Genomic DNA, 16,812 nt, shown 5'->3' with positions numbered 1-16,812 from the left:
CCCTTCTTTCATGTCTGTGGTGAAGTATATCTTTTCTGGAATGTGTTACTAAAAAGGAAGGTGGGACATAGACCCAGCAAGAACAAATAAAATCCCATAGGAATGAAAAGCAGAAGCCCACATGAGCAGTTCTCTTACCTCTGAGACATGTAATATTTCAGAACCCATCAATCAGTTTTTCTCTTCATGCTTTTTTATATGCCAAACAAAATACTTCTGGGTGTTTTCAGACATATCACAAACGGCTCATCATATATTCAGTCTTGGGTTCATCCCTCTTGGGTTTTGTTTTCTGATTTTAATCTCTTTTCCTGCACTTGATTCCTCAGCTTTTAACACATAAGAGACACTAGCTGACCTATATGGAAAACAGGTTATAATCTAAGTCATAATAAAATCTGTGTGTTTAGTAAATACCTCTATAAATCTTTCAAGAAAACTCAGTTTTTCACAGAAATAATATTAATTGGCTTTTCACCATGGCTATTGTCCACTATTTGTTTGCCTTCGTGCCAGTTTGAACAATCAAATTTTGACATGCAAAGTATTCCCAGCAATATGAAGTTTAAGATTGTACTGTACTTAAGGACAAATATATCACAGGGCTATGTTCTGAATTCATACCTCACTTTTACTGAAGTCTCTCAGTTGTGATTTTTCATGTCTACAGAGTTTTTTTTCAATTTGGGTTCACTATTCTGAGATTTGGGTCCTTTCTGGAGGGAATAAGAATTCTGATGGGCCAGATGAAGGATTTGTGTGGGCACACAACTCTTAGTGAATTATACTTTTAAACAGGGATACCCTCTTTATCTGTTGAGATACTGCAATATCAGAAATTCCAGTGGCAATCAAAGGGATCTCTGAATTTTTGTTGAATGCTTTATGCATTCAACAGAGTATTATTTTAATAGGAGACAAAATTTCATTAAGACTATGGTAGTAAACACATAGCTGTGATTTGAGACTGAGAATCCTGTGATGAGGAGCCTAAGCTACAGGAAGAGTGCCCAGCACATACCCTCTGCCGGCCTTCAACAGATTGCAAAGCCCTTCTCAGTCAAATCGCAAGCAGTACTACAGTGACTATCGAGCTCCCTCTTGTGGGAAAGAGGAGCATTGGCTCGGTTGAGTCTGAAAATCTCTTGAGCTGACACTTAACGAACTCTTTCTTCAGCATGTTCCCACACAAGAGAAGCAGAGATTTTGTAAGTACTAAATCAAAATCAATCAACAAAACAAAACCAAAAGGTCGAACATAAGATGAGTCTTTTTTAAAAAAAAAAAATCTGATTAATCTGTGGCTGAAATTGAGAAACCACATTTTTTTAGCACAAAGCGGTAGAGTTTAATAAGGTCAGTAAGACTTGAGAAGTCCAATCTGACCTATAACATTCTATAAACCTAGAAAAATTGGAACTCTCCTTCTTAGAATTCAGCGACTTGCAATCTCTTGCTGCTAGAACAAACTGCTGGCGAAAAATATGAGAAACTGAGCAACCACCTCTGCTACCAAATGCAGATTCTGCTATAACTTCAACTTGCCAAAGACTTCATTCTAACTCATATACTCAGAGGATGCAATACACAGAAGAGTTCATAGCATTCGTTCACCAGTGCATTATATTGTACTCCATAGACTTGATGAAAACCCAAAAAGACACAGGGGGACAGATTTATTAATGAAGAATGGATTCCAGTCATACCACAACAGGATGAGCCTGAACTAGAAACCAACAGGATTCAGAAAGATGTGAATCAAATGACCTGTAAGAATAAAAATATTAATATTACATTAATATTAATATAGGGGTTGAATAATCACTCAAAAGGCAGAAACATCATTAAAAAGTAAAGGATTTTGTAATAAGAAATTAATTTTGCCCATTAGGTGACTTTGTTAAATGGCTTTTGATCCATTACCAGTTGTTTTGCTCAGGTATCTGTATACTTATTTCAACAGGAACTCAGTAACACATTAGCTTCTACTTATTTTTCAAGAAACAGCACAACATTAGTACTTCTTCTGGGAAACTGATTACTACAATTGCTCTTTAACATTGCTTCAGACTGCCTTCAAATTTCACTTCTCCAATTCCTCAGCTGTAACTTCCACAAAAGGAAGCTGGCACTACAACTGTGCCACAACCACTGTGTGGTCTTCAACTAGTATCAAAATCAAGGTTTAGCCTGGTTGTGTTTAGAGTTAATACAGTTGTTCCAGCACTGTTTCCCACAATTTTAAGGCATCTTCAAAGCCAATTAAATTGCTGATAGAATGGATTAACATGTATAGATAAAACATAGACCAGATAGAAACATCTAAGAACTTGACAGTTCATGTTTATTTTCTCAAAGTTAGTTTCCTTTGTACTTTCTTAAGCAATTCATCATTCACAACATGATCCAAGATTTCATTTTAGATGATCAACTATTAATACTGAGTTCTTTGCAGGGGAAGTCTCAGTGAGGCTACAAAACACACACCAAAACCAACCAAACAACAACAGCAAAAACCCCAAACCAAAAAAACACAACCAAAAAGTCTCAAAGCATCCATCATAGAATAAATGGAGTCATATTATTGTCAAGTGATGGTTAATGACTGACAGAGTATTGCATTCGTATATGAAGTTTTTGGAGCTCCAGAAGGCACAAACCAGTAATGACACCAAGCAGTGTAATGAATCACTAGAAAAAACTGTGCCAGCTGATTTTCCAAACAATACAATTGTATTGTTGAAGGAATTGCATCTCTGATTATGTATAATAAATTGAGCTCAGCAACAAAAGAAGAGGAGAGAGATTTTGGGGGAAACTAAAAATGGAATCCCTATCATTTCTTATACTTGATACTGAGTCATTTTGTAGCTGTAAACAGTAACACATCTGCACAGAAACCTAGCACCTAGCCTGGACAACAAGATTTGCTACAGCACAGTGAACCAGCTCTTCTACTCTCATTCAAACTCAGTCAACATGAAGACAATGCCTATGCTGCCCACTCAGTGCAACACATGGCACAAGTGGAGTGTATATTCATCATCCTTGTGAAACAGATTTGGGAGATGAACAAATACATAGATCATCATGAGGTCAAAACATTACACATTTGGGTAAATAGCTCCATACAGACTCACTCGTTTTCCCCACCAAATGCTACATTTCTATCTTTGCCAACAGAACTGGCACAATTGCTAAAGTGAATAAAAAGAGACAAAAAAAAGAAAATGTAACTGTCCATAGGTTTTCTTCTTTCTTTCTATTTTTTTTATGCCAGCAGAGCATATAATCCTGGATTTGAATCTTAAAGATATAGAGTTATAAGCTGCTTCTAGAGAAACAGTCTTTCTGCTGTCTCACTTCGATTTCTTTGCTAATTCTTTCAAATGAGTGTTGACAGTAATTTAAGGACCATAAATGTGTCTGGTTTAGTGCAAGGTAAAGTTTTACAGTATCTTATCTATATTACAAAAATATCACTGAATAGATAACCAGAACTGAATATTCAAATTCAGCAAGTTAGGGAAAAATAAGAGGGAAATAAAGACAAGTGTGTCTATCTCCCTTTCACTTCTTTTGTACTTCTGAATCTTAAACCTAGTTATCATAATCAATCATACTAATACAATTTCACAAATACTGACAACATTATTTGTCATTTATATTTCTGGCAATGTCATCTGTCAGCAGGGATGACTTTTAAAGCAGAAATATCTTTTGGCATCCATCATTGTGTCCCAAAGAGCAGAAGAGCATTATAAAGCTGCTTTACTTCAATGAAATTCAGTGGTACCCAGAGCTAATCTTTCTTTATTAAACAATGTCTGTAACTTCTAAATACTAATTGCACAAGATTATGTCAAAGGATATTTAAAAAGGCAAAACCATTGCAGAGGTTTTTGATCCAGCCAGCACACTAAGTTACAACAACATGTGCAGACAACAGGCTCTACCAGAAGCAGTCAGTAACATCTTCAAAAAGCAAGTGCCTTATGGCTTAACAAGCATGTGCCTACCTTGGAGAACTCCACCTTTTCCCATCCCTCTAAACCCACACACACTTCTAAGTCTTTTCACAAATTGGCAAAACCATTTCTCTACAAAGCTGCTTTTATTGAGCAGCGGAGCAAATTTGTTTCCAGCATGTAGTGATCAAATTATCTTGTCCAGCAAAAACTGAAAGAGTGACTAGGAATTTAGTAGCAGTATGAAAACTAACCTTACCAGCTCAGAGTTTCTGCCTCTGGGCAGGGATAAACAAGTCCATGACAGAGATCATGTATGGTTCCAGAATCATGTTACATTACTAGAAACAAAAATTCCAGTTAGAATAAAATTAAAGTCATTACTCTTAGCAACACAATAGAACTGCAGCATAGATAATATTAATGAAGATCAATCCAGAGAAGGACTCTGCATTTTCTTCTGAATATAGGAAAACTAGATTTCATGTCTTCCATGTTATGCACCTATGTTATAATTCTCCCTTATTCGAGAGTGGAAAAGAATAGCATTCTTATCTGGTAACATTTTCAATATATTAGATAGCTGGGATAAAACAACAAAGTTTCTATCTGGGCTTCTCTGAGGCTTGGAAATATTTAAACACTGGGCTCTGATTCTCAAGTCGAAAATGAAAAATAACACAGAATTCTCCTGGATGGAGAAACCACAGCAAAAATTATGCAGCTGCATTTGTGTACTTCCATACCTGTAATTAAAACAGATTTATTTTGGAACAGACGTAGAATATTTGAAATGCTTAAAAGCAAGTCAGAATTATTTTCTATTATGATCTTGAAAGACAAAACCATATAGCTAGCACCCTTTATTCTGAACTGCCATTTGTTTTCTGCTCCCTTGACAATACAATCTCTCTATCTAAAAGTTGTAGAGAATTATCAAAGAATAATACACTAAAATAATGTATTTTTCACTACAAGTATTTCTGGCAGACAGGTGAGCCCATGGCACTGGTAATGTCTTCTTACATTAAGACAAGGATGGTTTTTTTTCCACTCAGAAAGGTTTATGTAAAACTGTGCCACCCTGCACAAGTGAGCCTGCAGCAGCAAAGGAACTCTCAGAAGAAAGTTTGAAGACGTTTTCCTCCTTCATTTCCAAAAATAAAACTTTCTGCTACTGCTTTGAGAGCTTTCCCTGTTGTAGGTATGTGTGTCAGCGACACTAGATAATGGTCCATGGTGGAACACACAAAAAAATACTGTTTGTGGTAGCTCCTCCCCAGAACGTCATAGAATCATAGAATAGTTTGGGTTGGAAAGGACCTTAAGATCATCTAGTTCCAACCCCCCTGCCATAGGCAGGGACACCTCACACTAAACCATATCACCCAAGGCTTCATCCAACCTGGCCTTGAACACTGCCAGGGATGGAGCATTCACAACCTCCCTGGGCAACCCATTCCAGCACCTCACCACCCTAACAGTTTGGCTCAGCCCTGGAAAACTCTTGACGCTTGGAGACCTTTCTAGATATAGCTGGCCACTTCCTCTGATGTAGCCTGGTCCCCTATGTTGTAATGAGCATGCATTTTTGCTAGTATAAAAGCCCAAGCCTCAGGCAATGCTAGGAGGCAGAACCTCATACCACCCAGGTCAATGTTGCTTCCACAGGGATGCCCACTAAGGTTGAAGCCTGCCACCTTGCACTGCAATGATGTTTCTTGGAGCTGGTTTCCTGATTGTCGTTACACGATCCTTGGGGTTGGTAAGATAACCAAACATCAGAGATATCCTTTCTTGTATCATTTGTTATCTCTATATTTTCCCCATACTAATAAACTAGTTATGATTCTTTACTGTGTTGCGTTTCTCTCAACCTGGAATTCTTAAACTCCGGAACAGTATGCTAGACTACAGAGCATCATGGTGTTTGCAGAAACATTTAGTCAGCAACAGCTCAGGCTTACTTGATAGTTGTGTTCTGGGATTTCCATCATGTTTTTTTCCACTTCTGTAAAAACAGAGAATTTATACAATTAATTCACAAGAAATCATACCATCCATTGTAAAGGGTAACAAAAGCTGAATGCAGCCCCAGTCACTCCTATCTGCTAAAACTCATGTAGATAATGACATGAATATGCTTGAGGTGTCTGAAACACACTGCAAAGCTTGAAAAACCTTCCTAGTACTTCAGACTGTACATGAGGGAAATACACACAGAAAGCAAACCTCAACATACTGATGAGGTTTCCTGACCCAATCTGGGCGATGTGCCCAGAAATATTCTCCAGCTACATTATCAAGGACTGTTCAAAGGCCAAGGTAGAAACTTGAGAAAGGAATTCTTTGACAATCTCCCCTAGGAAACAAGGCTGAAATTATGTGGTATTAAAACTGCACATCAATACATGAACCAGCATAACAAGCATATTTATGAGCAGATCGCTGCTCTATATTGTGCTCTGGCAAAGCCTCCAAAGCCTGCTGGGCATTCTGCATGGCAGCACAGTCACTGTTGTGGGGCCTTAGTGGCCTTGCCTTATAACTTGCGCAATCAGACATGGTATCGCTTTTAAAATGCAAGTCTGCATTCAGCTCCCACACAACAATTACCAAGTGTGACCACTGTATCTAACTGTATAGCGTGGTAGGGAGCTATGAAGATGACAGCCCAGCTACTGGTCTTTAAATTCTTGTCACACCACCATTCCCAGCAGAAGAATTTCAGGCCAAACTAATCACAACAGTCCTTTGGGTTTAATCTTTCTTGTCTCTATCTTAGATCCTTTTTTTACTCCATCTATTTTTACTACATTGTAATGCAATGGCCTTCCTCCCTTTTTATTTTTTACTCTTTTTGTCTCTTCTGAGGACTAAAATTTCTTGCCCCTTCAGTAGATTTTGCTTTCTTGCACTTTATTTTTAGTTCTGTTTCTCCCCTCATTTGTTCTCTGTGATCAACCATATCAGTATCTTGCTCTTCACTTTCAATTTCTAGCCCATTTGTGATGGACAAGTCATCTTTGCACAGTATTCTGTACGTTGTCTTACAATGGGGAACCCCTGCACAATTGAAAAGAATCCTGAAGATTTGGAAAGGATTATGTGACATCAAGATGAAACATGAAGCAAATCTGTTGGGAAGATACTGGATTCATACTGGAGTAATACATAGAACCCAGAATACTTTGCTTTGCTCTTGTCTCCCGTTCAATGTAAAGTGCTGTCTTCTAAAACCATAAACTAACTTACAGTGGAATTATAGTTCAGACAAGACTTCAGATCTGTCTAACATTGCTAGACCTTCAGAGGTCTGCCACATTTAGCTTTCACTGCAACTCAGAAAAAGCAGCATAAGCAACACAAAGTACCAGAAAAAAAAACAGACAGACGTGCAGTTTTCTGGGATTTATTTCAGTGACGGGTAAGAAACAAACTGCATGATACTATGACAGCTGCGGGTGGGGAATAAAAAAATCAAAATAAACAGCAGAAGAAGGAAGTTCTTTAGGAATTCAGCATTGATAGCTACAGAAAGACAAACACAAGACTCAGAATGCTATAGGGTGAGTGCATTATACCCCATTCTTCTGAAAATGATGTCGTATACAACTCAGAATTCTTCCCTCTTTCTGAATTATGAACGCACTGTACCTAAAAAAACCAACCTCCAAGATCATTAGGTACTCCCAGATTTTTTTCTGCCTTTTCAGTTGTTTGTATGTGCTTGAAAAATGTTATGCAAGGAACTGAAATAGGGATATTTCACTAATTACTTCTTGGGGGGGGGTTTAGAAAATATTTTCTTAAATTAGTTCCAAGTGCTGTTCTAGTTCTAGCTTTCTTTCTGTTTATTTTTCCCTGAAGGTCTTTATCTCAACAACACTGTGTACAACTTGTAAGGGAAATCAATTGAGGAACTACAGGAAACCTGTTTTCCGTATCTGCATTAAATTTACTTACCAGCACATCTTTTTTTCTTTTTGTTCCAACTAGAAAGATGAAGCTGGAATCTGGCTCATTCTCCCTCAGTGCATCTGCTAGCCACTGTCTGAAATACAAAAGAGTAATGAGGGAATCAGTCAGAGGGACTGAGGAATACAGGAGAAAGTGACTGATAATCAGGTCACAAGAAAAGTGAGAGGATGAACCTATGTGAGAGGATCAAAAGCCTTTTTTTTCTAGGCAGAAATAGACTAGGAACTATTCCAACTCCTTTGAATACATGCCTCCCATTAATGAAAAGTTCAAACATGGCCACCATAAAGCGCAAATTCAACAATGATTTCAGCACTCAGAGAGGGTATTTATCAGTACAGGGGAGAGGGCAAACTTTGGTTTAGACAAGGAATAAAAAGAACAAGAAGCAGAGGAAAAGATATGAACAACATAGCACATTAGATACGAACAGGAATAAAAAACAGTGAAATAATCTATTCAGTGTTATAAAACAGCTCCCTGTGAAGGCTGCATGATTCTTGTCTCCTAAGCTTTTATATTTCTGTTACTCTGGCAATCAAGTTCCTCTTGAGTCATCCGACACAAATCAAAGAGGGAAGAGAGTATGTGCGTGTGTGGGAAATAAGGTTCACAGGCTTCAATTATTTTCAGCCAAGCAGAGACACTAATATATATATTATTTTACAAAGTCATATGCAAATGAGCTAAGTACAACAGCAGTAGTCTAAGAAAATAGTTACATGTTCAAATCAGACAGAGTACAAGTTGTAAAGAAACATGTACCTGCCTTGCAGTCAGAACAGTATGTTAGAAAGATATAGGCTCTGAGCTGGTGACAACAATATGGATCATAGAGCCAACCTGGGGTTTGCAGCCTGCACTAAAAGCCGAACAAGTTTACTTAAAACAATTATTGTGTAAGTAAACCATTACAAGTGCCTGAACCAACAAGTTCAGCTAGAGCTGCATATACTTTGAGGTTTTAATTTTCTCTCCTCTTTCTGACAGCCTATCTCCCAAAAGAATCACTACAGAAACCAGAGAAAGAAAATTCTGGGCTAGCAGTTTATCTAAAGACAGGCTCTTTAGACATTATGCATCTGATGTTATCTATCCATCTATCTCATCCATTTCACTATTTACCTTATTCTCCACTGACCATAAAGGAAGTCAAGGGTAAGTAGTTTAAATTTATGCTCTGCATTTTCTCTACAAAAATCCTGTGCTATGTAATCCAAACAAGTAACTGTCATTCTTCATTTCTTATTTCAGTAGAATATACACTCATGATCCAGCTAGTTCTCAGCAACTACAGACTATCCAAGGTATTTAAACCTGCTGCAAAAGCTCTAAAGCCTAAGCCAAAATACAGAAACTTTCTGATGTTATTCAAAGTCTGGGTATCAGCCAGATTAAACACTGTTATTATAAATGCAATAAAAGACAAGAACAGAGAAAAAAATAAGTTAGAAAGTGTGTCAGAATTCTTTCCAGCTCATTGTGGATGAGGATGCTTACATATAGGGTGCAAGAGCAGATTCAACCCAGAGTAGGTGGAAGACTACTCATTTCCTCCTTCCTCTTCCTTCTCTTGCACCCAGTGAGACTGCATTCATCAGTCTTCCACCTTATTTAGTCTTTGACTGCAGTCTATAGTGCTATTGTTCCTTTTATCTTTTCTTTTATAAAGGGACCACTTAATTTCTGCAGGAATTAATCTCTTACCAAAGAGAATGCCAGAAGTATTCTATATTCTATCTTCAGCAGTAATCTTACCCAAACCCAAATTCTTTTCCCCTAAACACAAATGAAAATTTTATAACTGACCATTAGAACATCCAGAGCTTGCAGGTCCAACAACATATCAATTCACCAAATTTTTAGTCCCTTCTCTCCAATAAAGGACAATCCATTCCACCACACTGTGTCTACAGGTACCCTTCCAGGGAGCCCATACACATACAGGTTTCTGTATAAATTATAACCTCCTGTCACAGCCAGGATCAAAGTAATATTGTTCTCACCCACTGCTCCTCGGTAGTAAACAGGTGCAATGCACTTGAACTTCTCCTGACCTGCTGTGTCCCATCTGTGCAATAAAGGGAAAAAAAAAGAAATTTCAGGTTAATGAAACCCAGTGTAACCTGAGTAAACATGCAGCAGACTGGTACACGTTGGAGAAGAATGTGGTACCAGAGAAGTGCTGCCATCTGGAACATGTTATTCATTAACTACTGATAAAAATACAGTAAAGCTCTATTATTTAATGAAGACATTTGAACTCTATTTTTACCTCTTTTTTATATATGTATTTGTCATTTTGGAGATACAGTTCAAATACTTGTATTTGTATTCTGCATGGTAATACCCTTTTCTTAAAAACCTTTTCTTCATCTATGTAATTTGTATGTATTTCTAGGGCAATCTAATTTTGAGAATTTTTGGTGCTAATGCCACCTAGATCATATATTAGCTCATAGAATCTTAGAATCTTGCATTTGCTAGATATGACGTCTGCCCATACACTACAAATTAGAGACCTATAACTCAGTCCCCCAGGTACTAATGACACCCTTAAAGAAAACAAAGAGTGTGCTTCTGTTGATGAATACGATATGCAGTCCTCTCAGCTACTGATGGCACTACAGAGGCTTGGGATTTTGTTACAGACTAGTGCTGCCAGTCATGGACACTTGCAAATTTATCTTGTATAGAAATCTCTCAGCAAGAGGGGGCACTAGTGCTTATCATATGGAAATGTTCTACCCAGCTACTGAAGATTGCAGCTAACACAACCTGACATTTTATAGCTCATAAACCTTATTCCTTCAGCTTGCAAAATACTGATACATCAGTCTAGATCTTTAGAGGGACTCAAGTTCCAAAAGGATAGTGCCTGCTAGAATTTTCAGAAAAACAGTGACACAGAAATCAGCTGGAAATGGTTTCATAGAATGGTTTGCATTGGAAGGGATCTTAAAGCTCACTTAGTTCCAACTCCCTGCCATAGGCAGGGTCACCTTCCAGTAGACCAGGTTACTCCAAGCCCTGTCCAATCTGGATTTCTAAGTATGTTTCAATAAATCCCATTAGCATCTATCTACATTAATGATCTCAGAAAAATATGTGCTCCTAAGTAAACACGTGCACTAAAATATTTCCTGCAAAGCATTTTATTTCTGCTGTAGGTCACAGTACAGCATAGATGATTCAGAAATGCCGTCTACAGAACATTACTGCTAGCCACTGGAAATAGCAAAGGACATCCTTCAGCAGAGCCAAGGCAGGTGAGAGAAGGACAGGATTCATGCTAGTCTGATAAACAAAGCTGAAAATCAAAGATTTTAAATCCATATTCTAGTAAAAATCCAGTCTTTCTGACTTGGGGAAAAATAATCAGTCCCTAAGAGTTGCTGAAATCACTGAACACCTTACCATTAATTTCAATGACTGCAAGAATTAAATTCCCAGTAAAGTCAAGTTCAGTGCTCATTGTACCTACTAAAATCAAATGACAGAATGGTGTAACAGTGGACAAAGTCTGGGGCAAAAGCTTCCACTTTTGCTTCAAGGAATTTGAGTAAAAAAGGCAGAACTACTCTGAAATGGTGTATGACATTCAAGATTTTAATTGACAAATGACATTTCATTTTTTACAGATAAGAAATTTGAGAGAGTAAATTTTTTTACTAAAACTGCAAGTAAAAACCAGGTACAGAACCTGGTTTTTGGATCACATTATTCTTTGTGCAATTATATCATTAAAAAAAATAAAATCTTAAGTCCACTAGATCCTGCAGCAATTCAAACTCAGCTGAGATTGTACTTTGTGCAATGCTTGACCATGCTGTGTCAACTTACATCTGCCCAGCAGATTATATTCCAATTATTTTAAAAGTATCCATTTCAAAATCCACTGCCTTCTACTCTCAGGCAAACTTATCTTTATAAAATCTGCAATTAAAACCAAGGATAAAATACTAGTAACACCCAGCTACAAATAAGGGCAAAACTAACACTCTCTCAGGTAAATTATGAAGTATTAGCTGACTGTGGATTTGCTAAATATTGCAGAAGCATATACAAAGTCACCAAGAAACTGATTTTAAAAAAGGAGATACTGGATGACAAACTAGAAAGCATACACAGGTCTAGTAAATAATTACTCAAATGATTAATCTGTTAAATAAAAAACTTACCATATCTATGTAAAAACATGGAAGAAATAATAATAAAACACAAACATAGACACAAAGTTGTCATGATGATTATAACATACAGAAATTCAATGATCTGTTCACTGGACTTAAATACAAAACCAGTAAGAGCTGGTTTTAACATCCAGTAAAGAATCAAATGATTAATCTTCAAAGCATTCTGAATTTTATCTGTCTTATTTCATAAACTACAGAAAAACTCAAGCTTCCTCTGTCTTGCAGGTGTAGAAATGAGTTCAGACACACATACACAACGACTTAAAAATGTTTTGATGAACCACCCTATAAGTAAGGAGAAAACATGAAGCCAAGACTCAGAAACTGGGAAGATTCTTACTTACTTCTTTTTGTACCTTCTATTTGTTTAGCCTTTAGACTGGATTTCTTAATAAAACACTGTACCATATTTGACTGGATAAAAATAGTTCAAAATATAGCATATTTTGATTGAAGTGCCAGAGCTTGGCTTTCTGTGTTGGCATATCAAGCCTGTCGCATACCCTAGACTTTGTTTTGTTTTTTATTTAATAACAAAATCATGGTTCAAAACTGAACCATGAGCTAGTACCCTGAATGAACAGGAATAGAACATTACAACATTTATTTGAGATAAAGCAGAATCAAACTATCTGCTGAGATACACTGTACCTGTGGATAAGGCTGGTTTTCCCAATATACGTGTGGTCTCCTACCTATCCAGCCTGTTATAAATATTTGAAAACATTACACATTTTTAGAAGCAATTTCAACATTGTCTCTCTAAAAATTCTGATTTCAACCCTTAAGTTGCAAGCAATGAGTACATTTACCTGTGACTCCAATTTAACTAAATGACACTGTGTTGTAGAATTGGTTTTAAAGTGTAAGAAAAAAAAAGGTGATCACCCAAAAAGCCAAACCCCTCTGGAGCTGAAATAGTCAGTTTCTTAGTCTGCATATTTTTTCTTAAATATAATCAGTGGGATTTAAATTCTATTCTATTCAAATTGCTTTGACTGCAAGTATATACATTTATAAATAAGACCATAAAGTATCTACATCCTTTTCATTAAAATTAATCACAAATTTTTCATTGACTTTAATAGTACAATTCAAGTCCTAAGTGCAGAAGCAAGACTCTGCTGATAATAAAATACCCACTACAGAATTTGTCTCTGGGGAAAAAAAAAATGGTTTGAGCCAAAACCACATGATTTGAGCCAATACATTTTCTGACTATGTGGAATAATATTAATCTGAAGTTGGCTTCATGCAAATGATCTGCTTTGCTCTGGGTCCTCCCACAGAACATAGCAGATGGGCTTTAGGTGACTCAGCTGCATTCTTAAAATTGAAGTGTAGTGTATCTTTTAAGAGATACAGGTAGCTAAATTATTTGTTGGCGTAAACTTGGATTGACATCTCCTGTGCACACATGACAAAAATGGCTTAAGAGGTTTAATGTTCTTTTGTATAAAGGAATGGCTTTTTTAAACAAATCAATTAATTTACTGAAAGCAATTTCTGGTTATATTTGGCTTCTATGTGATACTGATTCCAAGTTACCTATTCTAAATAGCCCAAACCTTGTCTGGTAAGTTACACAACTAATATTGTGTTCCACTCAATATTAACTGGGTGGCCGCAGGCTTCTAAGCAGCTGACATGTCTCCGCCTGATTAACTGTTACTGATGAAATACTGAATAAAATCAACAACCTTAAGGGAAAAGCCAAGAAGTAACTGATGGTTTAGAGATGTGTGTTCCATTAATTCATACTGGGGAAAAAAGCTCCCTGGATTAGGCAATTTAACACACTGATGGAATATCAAGAGAGTCTTAAAATACATCCATTAGCTACTGAATTTATCAGACTACCTTTCCAAATGACAAAGGAATTAGGATAATGGAAAATTAAGATAATGGCTATTGCTGTCAAGCTTTACATTTACTGCGCAAAATACTTAGTTGTCTGTCCCTCTACCCTGGCTCCACCAAAAAAAGTTACCAAATAATAATACCTAGAGAGCAATGACAGGCAAGTGATTCCATTTTATTCACAAAGCCAAAATGTAAAGCTCTGATATCAGAATAAAGGAACTGGAGAGCTGGTTTACACTGCTTACAGAGAGGGAAATGCCTCAATTCACTAGTGTGTCTTGCTAGCAAAATTGTGTGGACACTTATAACAAATTTACATGACAGTGTAAATTATGATAGTGACTATGCTTCTACAAAGCAATAAGCTCTCTGGTGTCTCTCAGGGAGACATATTTTGGCCTTTTCCCCCTACACCCCTCTCCCCCCCTCAGTGTAGTGAATAAGAAATTCCATCCAAAGACTGCTATCATGACAAATTTTGTAGTAGTCAAAAATTCTAGATTTGAAAGAATAGTGAGTTAATTGTCAGTATTCATAGGAGCTCCGCTTTACAAAAGATCCTGCACACTGGAACACAGAAGCATTTATCACTAAAACATACAGCTATTTATTTTAAATGAATAGTGATAATTTCTAACACAGTTAAGCTTTCTAGACTTGCTTCAGCAATTAAATTAGTAACAGTTCTTGGAGAGAGATAGTTACAATCTTACCCAGCGCTCTGCTGACAAGCAGTCCTGACCTCTGCATGGAAGTGCTCTTTGAACTGCAAAGAGGCCTCAGGTGTGTACCATTGAAAATAGGAGAGAACAGCTGTTGGGATAAACCATGTGATGCCTACTTTGCAAAAGTCCTATCAGAAAGGAAAAAATAGATAAGAAGATTAATTCAAAGAGTTTGTCAAGCACAGGGATATCCTGGCATAAGAGAAGGGATAGCTTGGGTTAGAAAGCAGTAAAGCCTTCCCACAGCTATGTTTGTAAAACCTCCTTTGGGAGCATGCCACCAGCAAGTCATAGTGAAGTCTCTTAGATCCCTTACATGTGTGAAGCACTGTTTTTATTATTAGCTTTTAATTAGACATTTGTTAAAAATGAGGAAACCTTGTTTTATATTTGCTTAAAATAACTATGATAGTTTTCCTGAAATTAAAAGCAAAATATGTGGCTAACATCAGGCATGGAAAAAATTGCTAACTCCCTTACAATGATCTACTGTATGACTAAGGCTCCTATACAAAGAGAAAATTAAAATTGCCTCAATTCTTCAACCAAAGCCTCCATATAGATCTAATTAGATTCTTTGCATATTTGATACCAGCTATGGTTCTTATTTCCCCTCGGCATAGGAACTCTTTAAGCATTTACTCAATGTTTGGCTGAAATAACAAGATAGGTATTATAAAATAACACTTTATCATTAATATATCAGCACTGAATGGCAACATGAGGCTACATTCATCTTTAAAAGAAATCCTTAAACAATTCCTAATTTTAGAAGATGACATTAAATTAAAATACTATTATCAGGAGGGAAACAATGTGGCAGGTGCTACATACTGTGACCAGAAGGATAGAGAATACTTACGTTGTGAAACCAGGAAAGTATTCTGTCCCTACTTACTGGGGGGACCAAATGCATTAGGTTGGACTTCATCCTCCAAATTCAAGTCTGCTACCAGACAGGAAATACGTAAAGAGAAACAGTTTTCAGGAGCTGCTTCAATACAGGGAGAACTTGATTAAAATAATTAACAGTTCTGACAGAGTTAGAATCTTTTCTCATTGCAGTACAACTGATTTGTGTTAAATTAAAACCTGTTTCTTATGTAAAAGGGACCACTTCAGGGTGCATAGCTGTAGTAACAAACAGTGGCTTTCTGAAACTACAAGGCATCAAATGTAATTCCGTGGGAGAGCAGATAATTAATTCAACAGAAGTGCTTGCAGTTTAGCCCTCAAAGGATTTTGCAGAGTTTAATTTAAAAATCTTGCTCATCATTATTTGAAATACATCTGCACAAAGGACATTAATAAATGTTAGGGATACCAGATTTCATTTGGTCAAAGAAGGGAGGAAAGATGAAGCTATCACTTTTCTTCGCACAGCATTGAACTTTCATCCAAGATCAGCTCAGAAAGAATGGAATCAGTAGATAGGCTAACTTGGAAAAAGAATAATGTTCATATGAAAATCACAAATGCATTTAGATAACTCACTTGAGATATATCAATTTGGTTATGCAATGATACCTCGTGGGTTGTTGGGGGAGGGGACCCTTAATAGCATACCAATTTCTTACTGGCATTCAAAAGAATGTTTCTAAGAACATTCATCATGTGGCCAAGTATAAGGAAGGACTCACCGTGCAGCAGCTGATGCAGCAGGATTCCAGCCACACAAACAGCTCAGGCTGCTGCTGTGTGGCCATAGCAACAGGCCCTCAACAGTTCCCTTCCTTCCCTTCTTTTACAGATTAGGAACGTGGGGTTGGAGTAATTTAGCTATATGTAGGGCCCTAGTTTTAAAAGGACAAACTGGTTTTAGTGGCCATATAGATTCCTGCGATCAGAAACTGCTCCTTAATAAACCCAGTGGTACCTGAATTCTGTGTAAGACAATAGTTCTGTTTTCTTCAAAGATAATTGTATATATGGATAGAAAGAGCAGGATTAACTCAGCAGACAAGGAACTAATGGAGTGGGGAACTGTTAAGAGTGCTAATATTAAGCATAGTAGCAATTATAAAGAAACTCCTGAGGGAATTTCAGAATTTCAACTTTGCTTCATCTTAGCTTTAGCAT

The 16,812-nt window shown here is 37.0% G+C and overlaps 1 protein-coding gene across 1 annotated transcript; it reads right to left on the bottom strand.

Moving 5' to 3' along the window:
- Positions 1 to 5,914: 5,914 nt before the first annotated feature.
- On the bottom strand, positions 5,915 to 15,664 carry RAB36 (RAB36, member RAS oncogene family). Its single transcript, XM_034068427.1, is given in 10 exon segments — positions 5,915 to 5,979; positions 6,211 to 6,330; positions 7,553 to 7,625; positions 7,935 to 8,022; positions 9,308 to 9,362; positions 9,956 to 10,020; positions 11,793 to 11,885; positions 12,797 to 12,840; positions 14,691 to 14,803; positions 15,598 to 15,664. Coding segments are annotated over 10 exon segments (783 nt in total).
- Positions 15,665 to 16,812: the final 1,148 nt, after the last annotated feature.

The sequence above is a fragment of the Melopsittacus undulatus genome, chromosome 12, assembly GCF_012275295.1.
Source record: "Melopsittacus undulatus isolate bMelUnd1 chromosome 12, bMelUnd1.mat.Z, whole genome shotgun sequence".
Taxonomy (NCBI): Eukaryota; Metazoa; Chordata; class Aves; order Psittaciformes; family Psittaculidae; genus Melopsittacus; species Melopsittacus undulatus.
The sequence above is the reverse complement of the archived record's forward strand: the minus strand, read 5'-3'. Positions and strand labels throughout refer to the sequence as shown.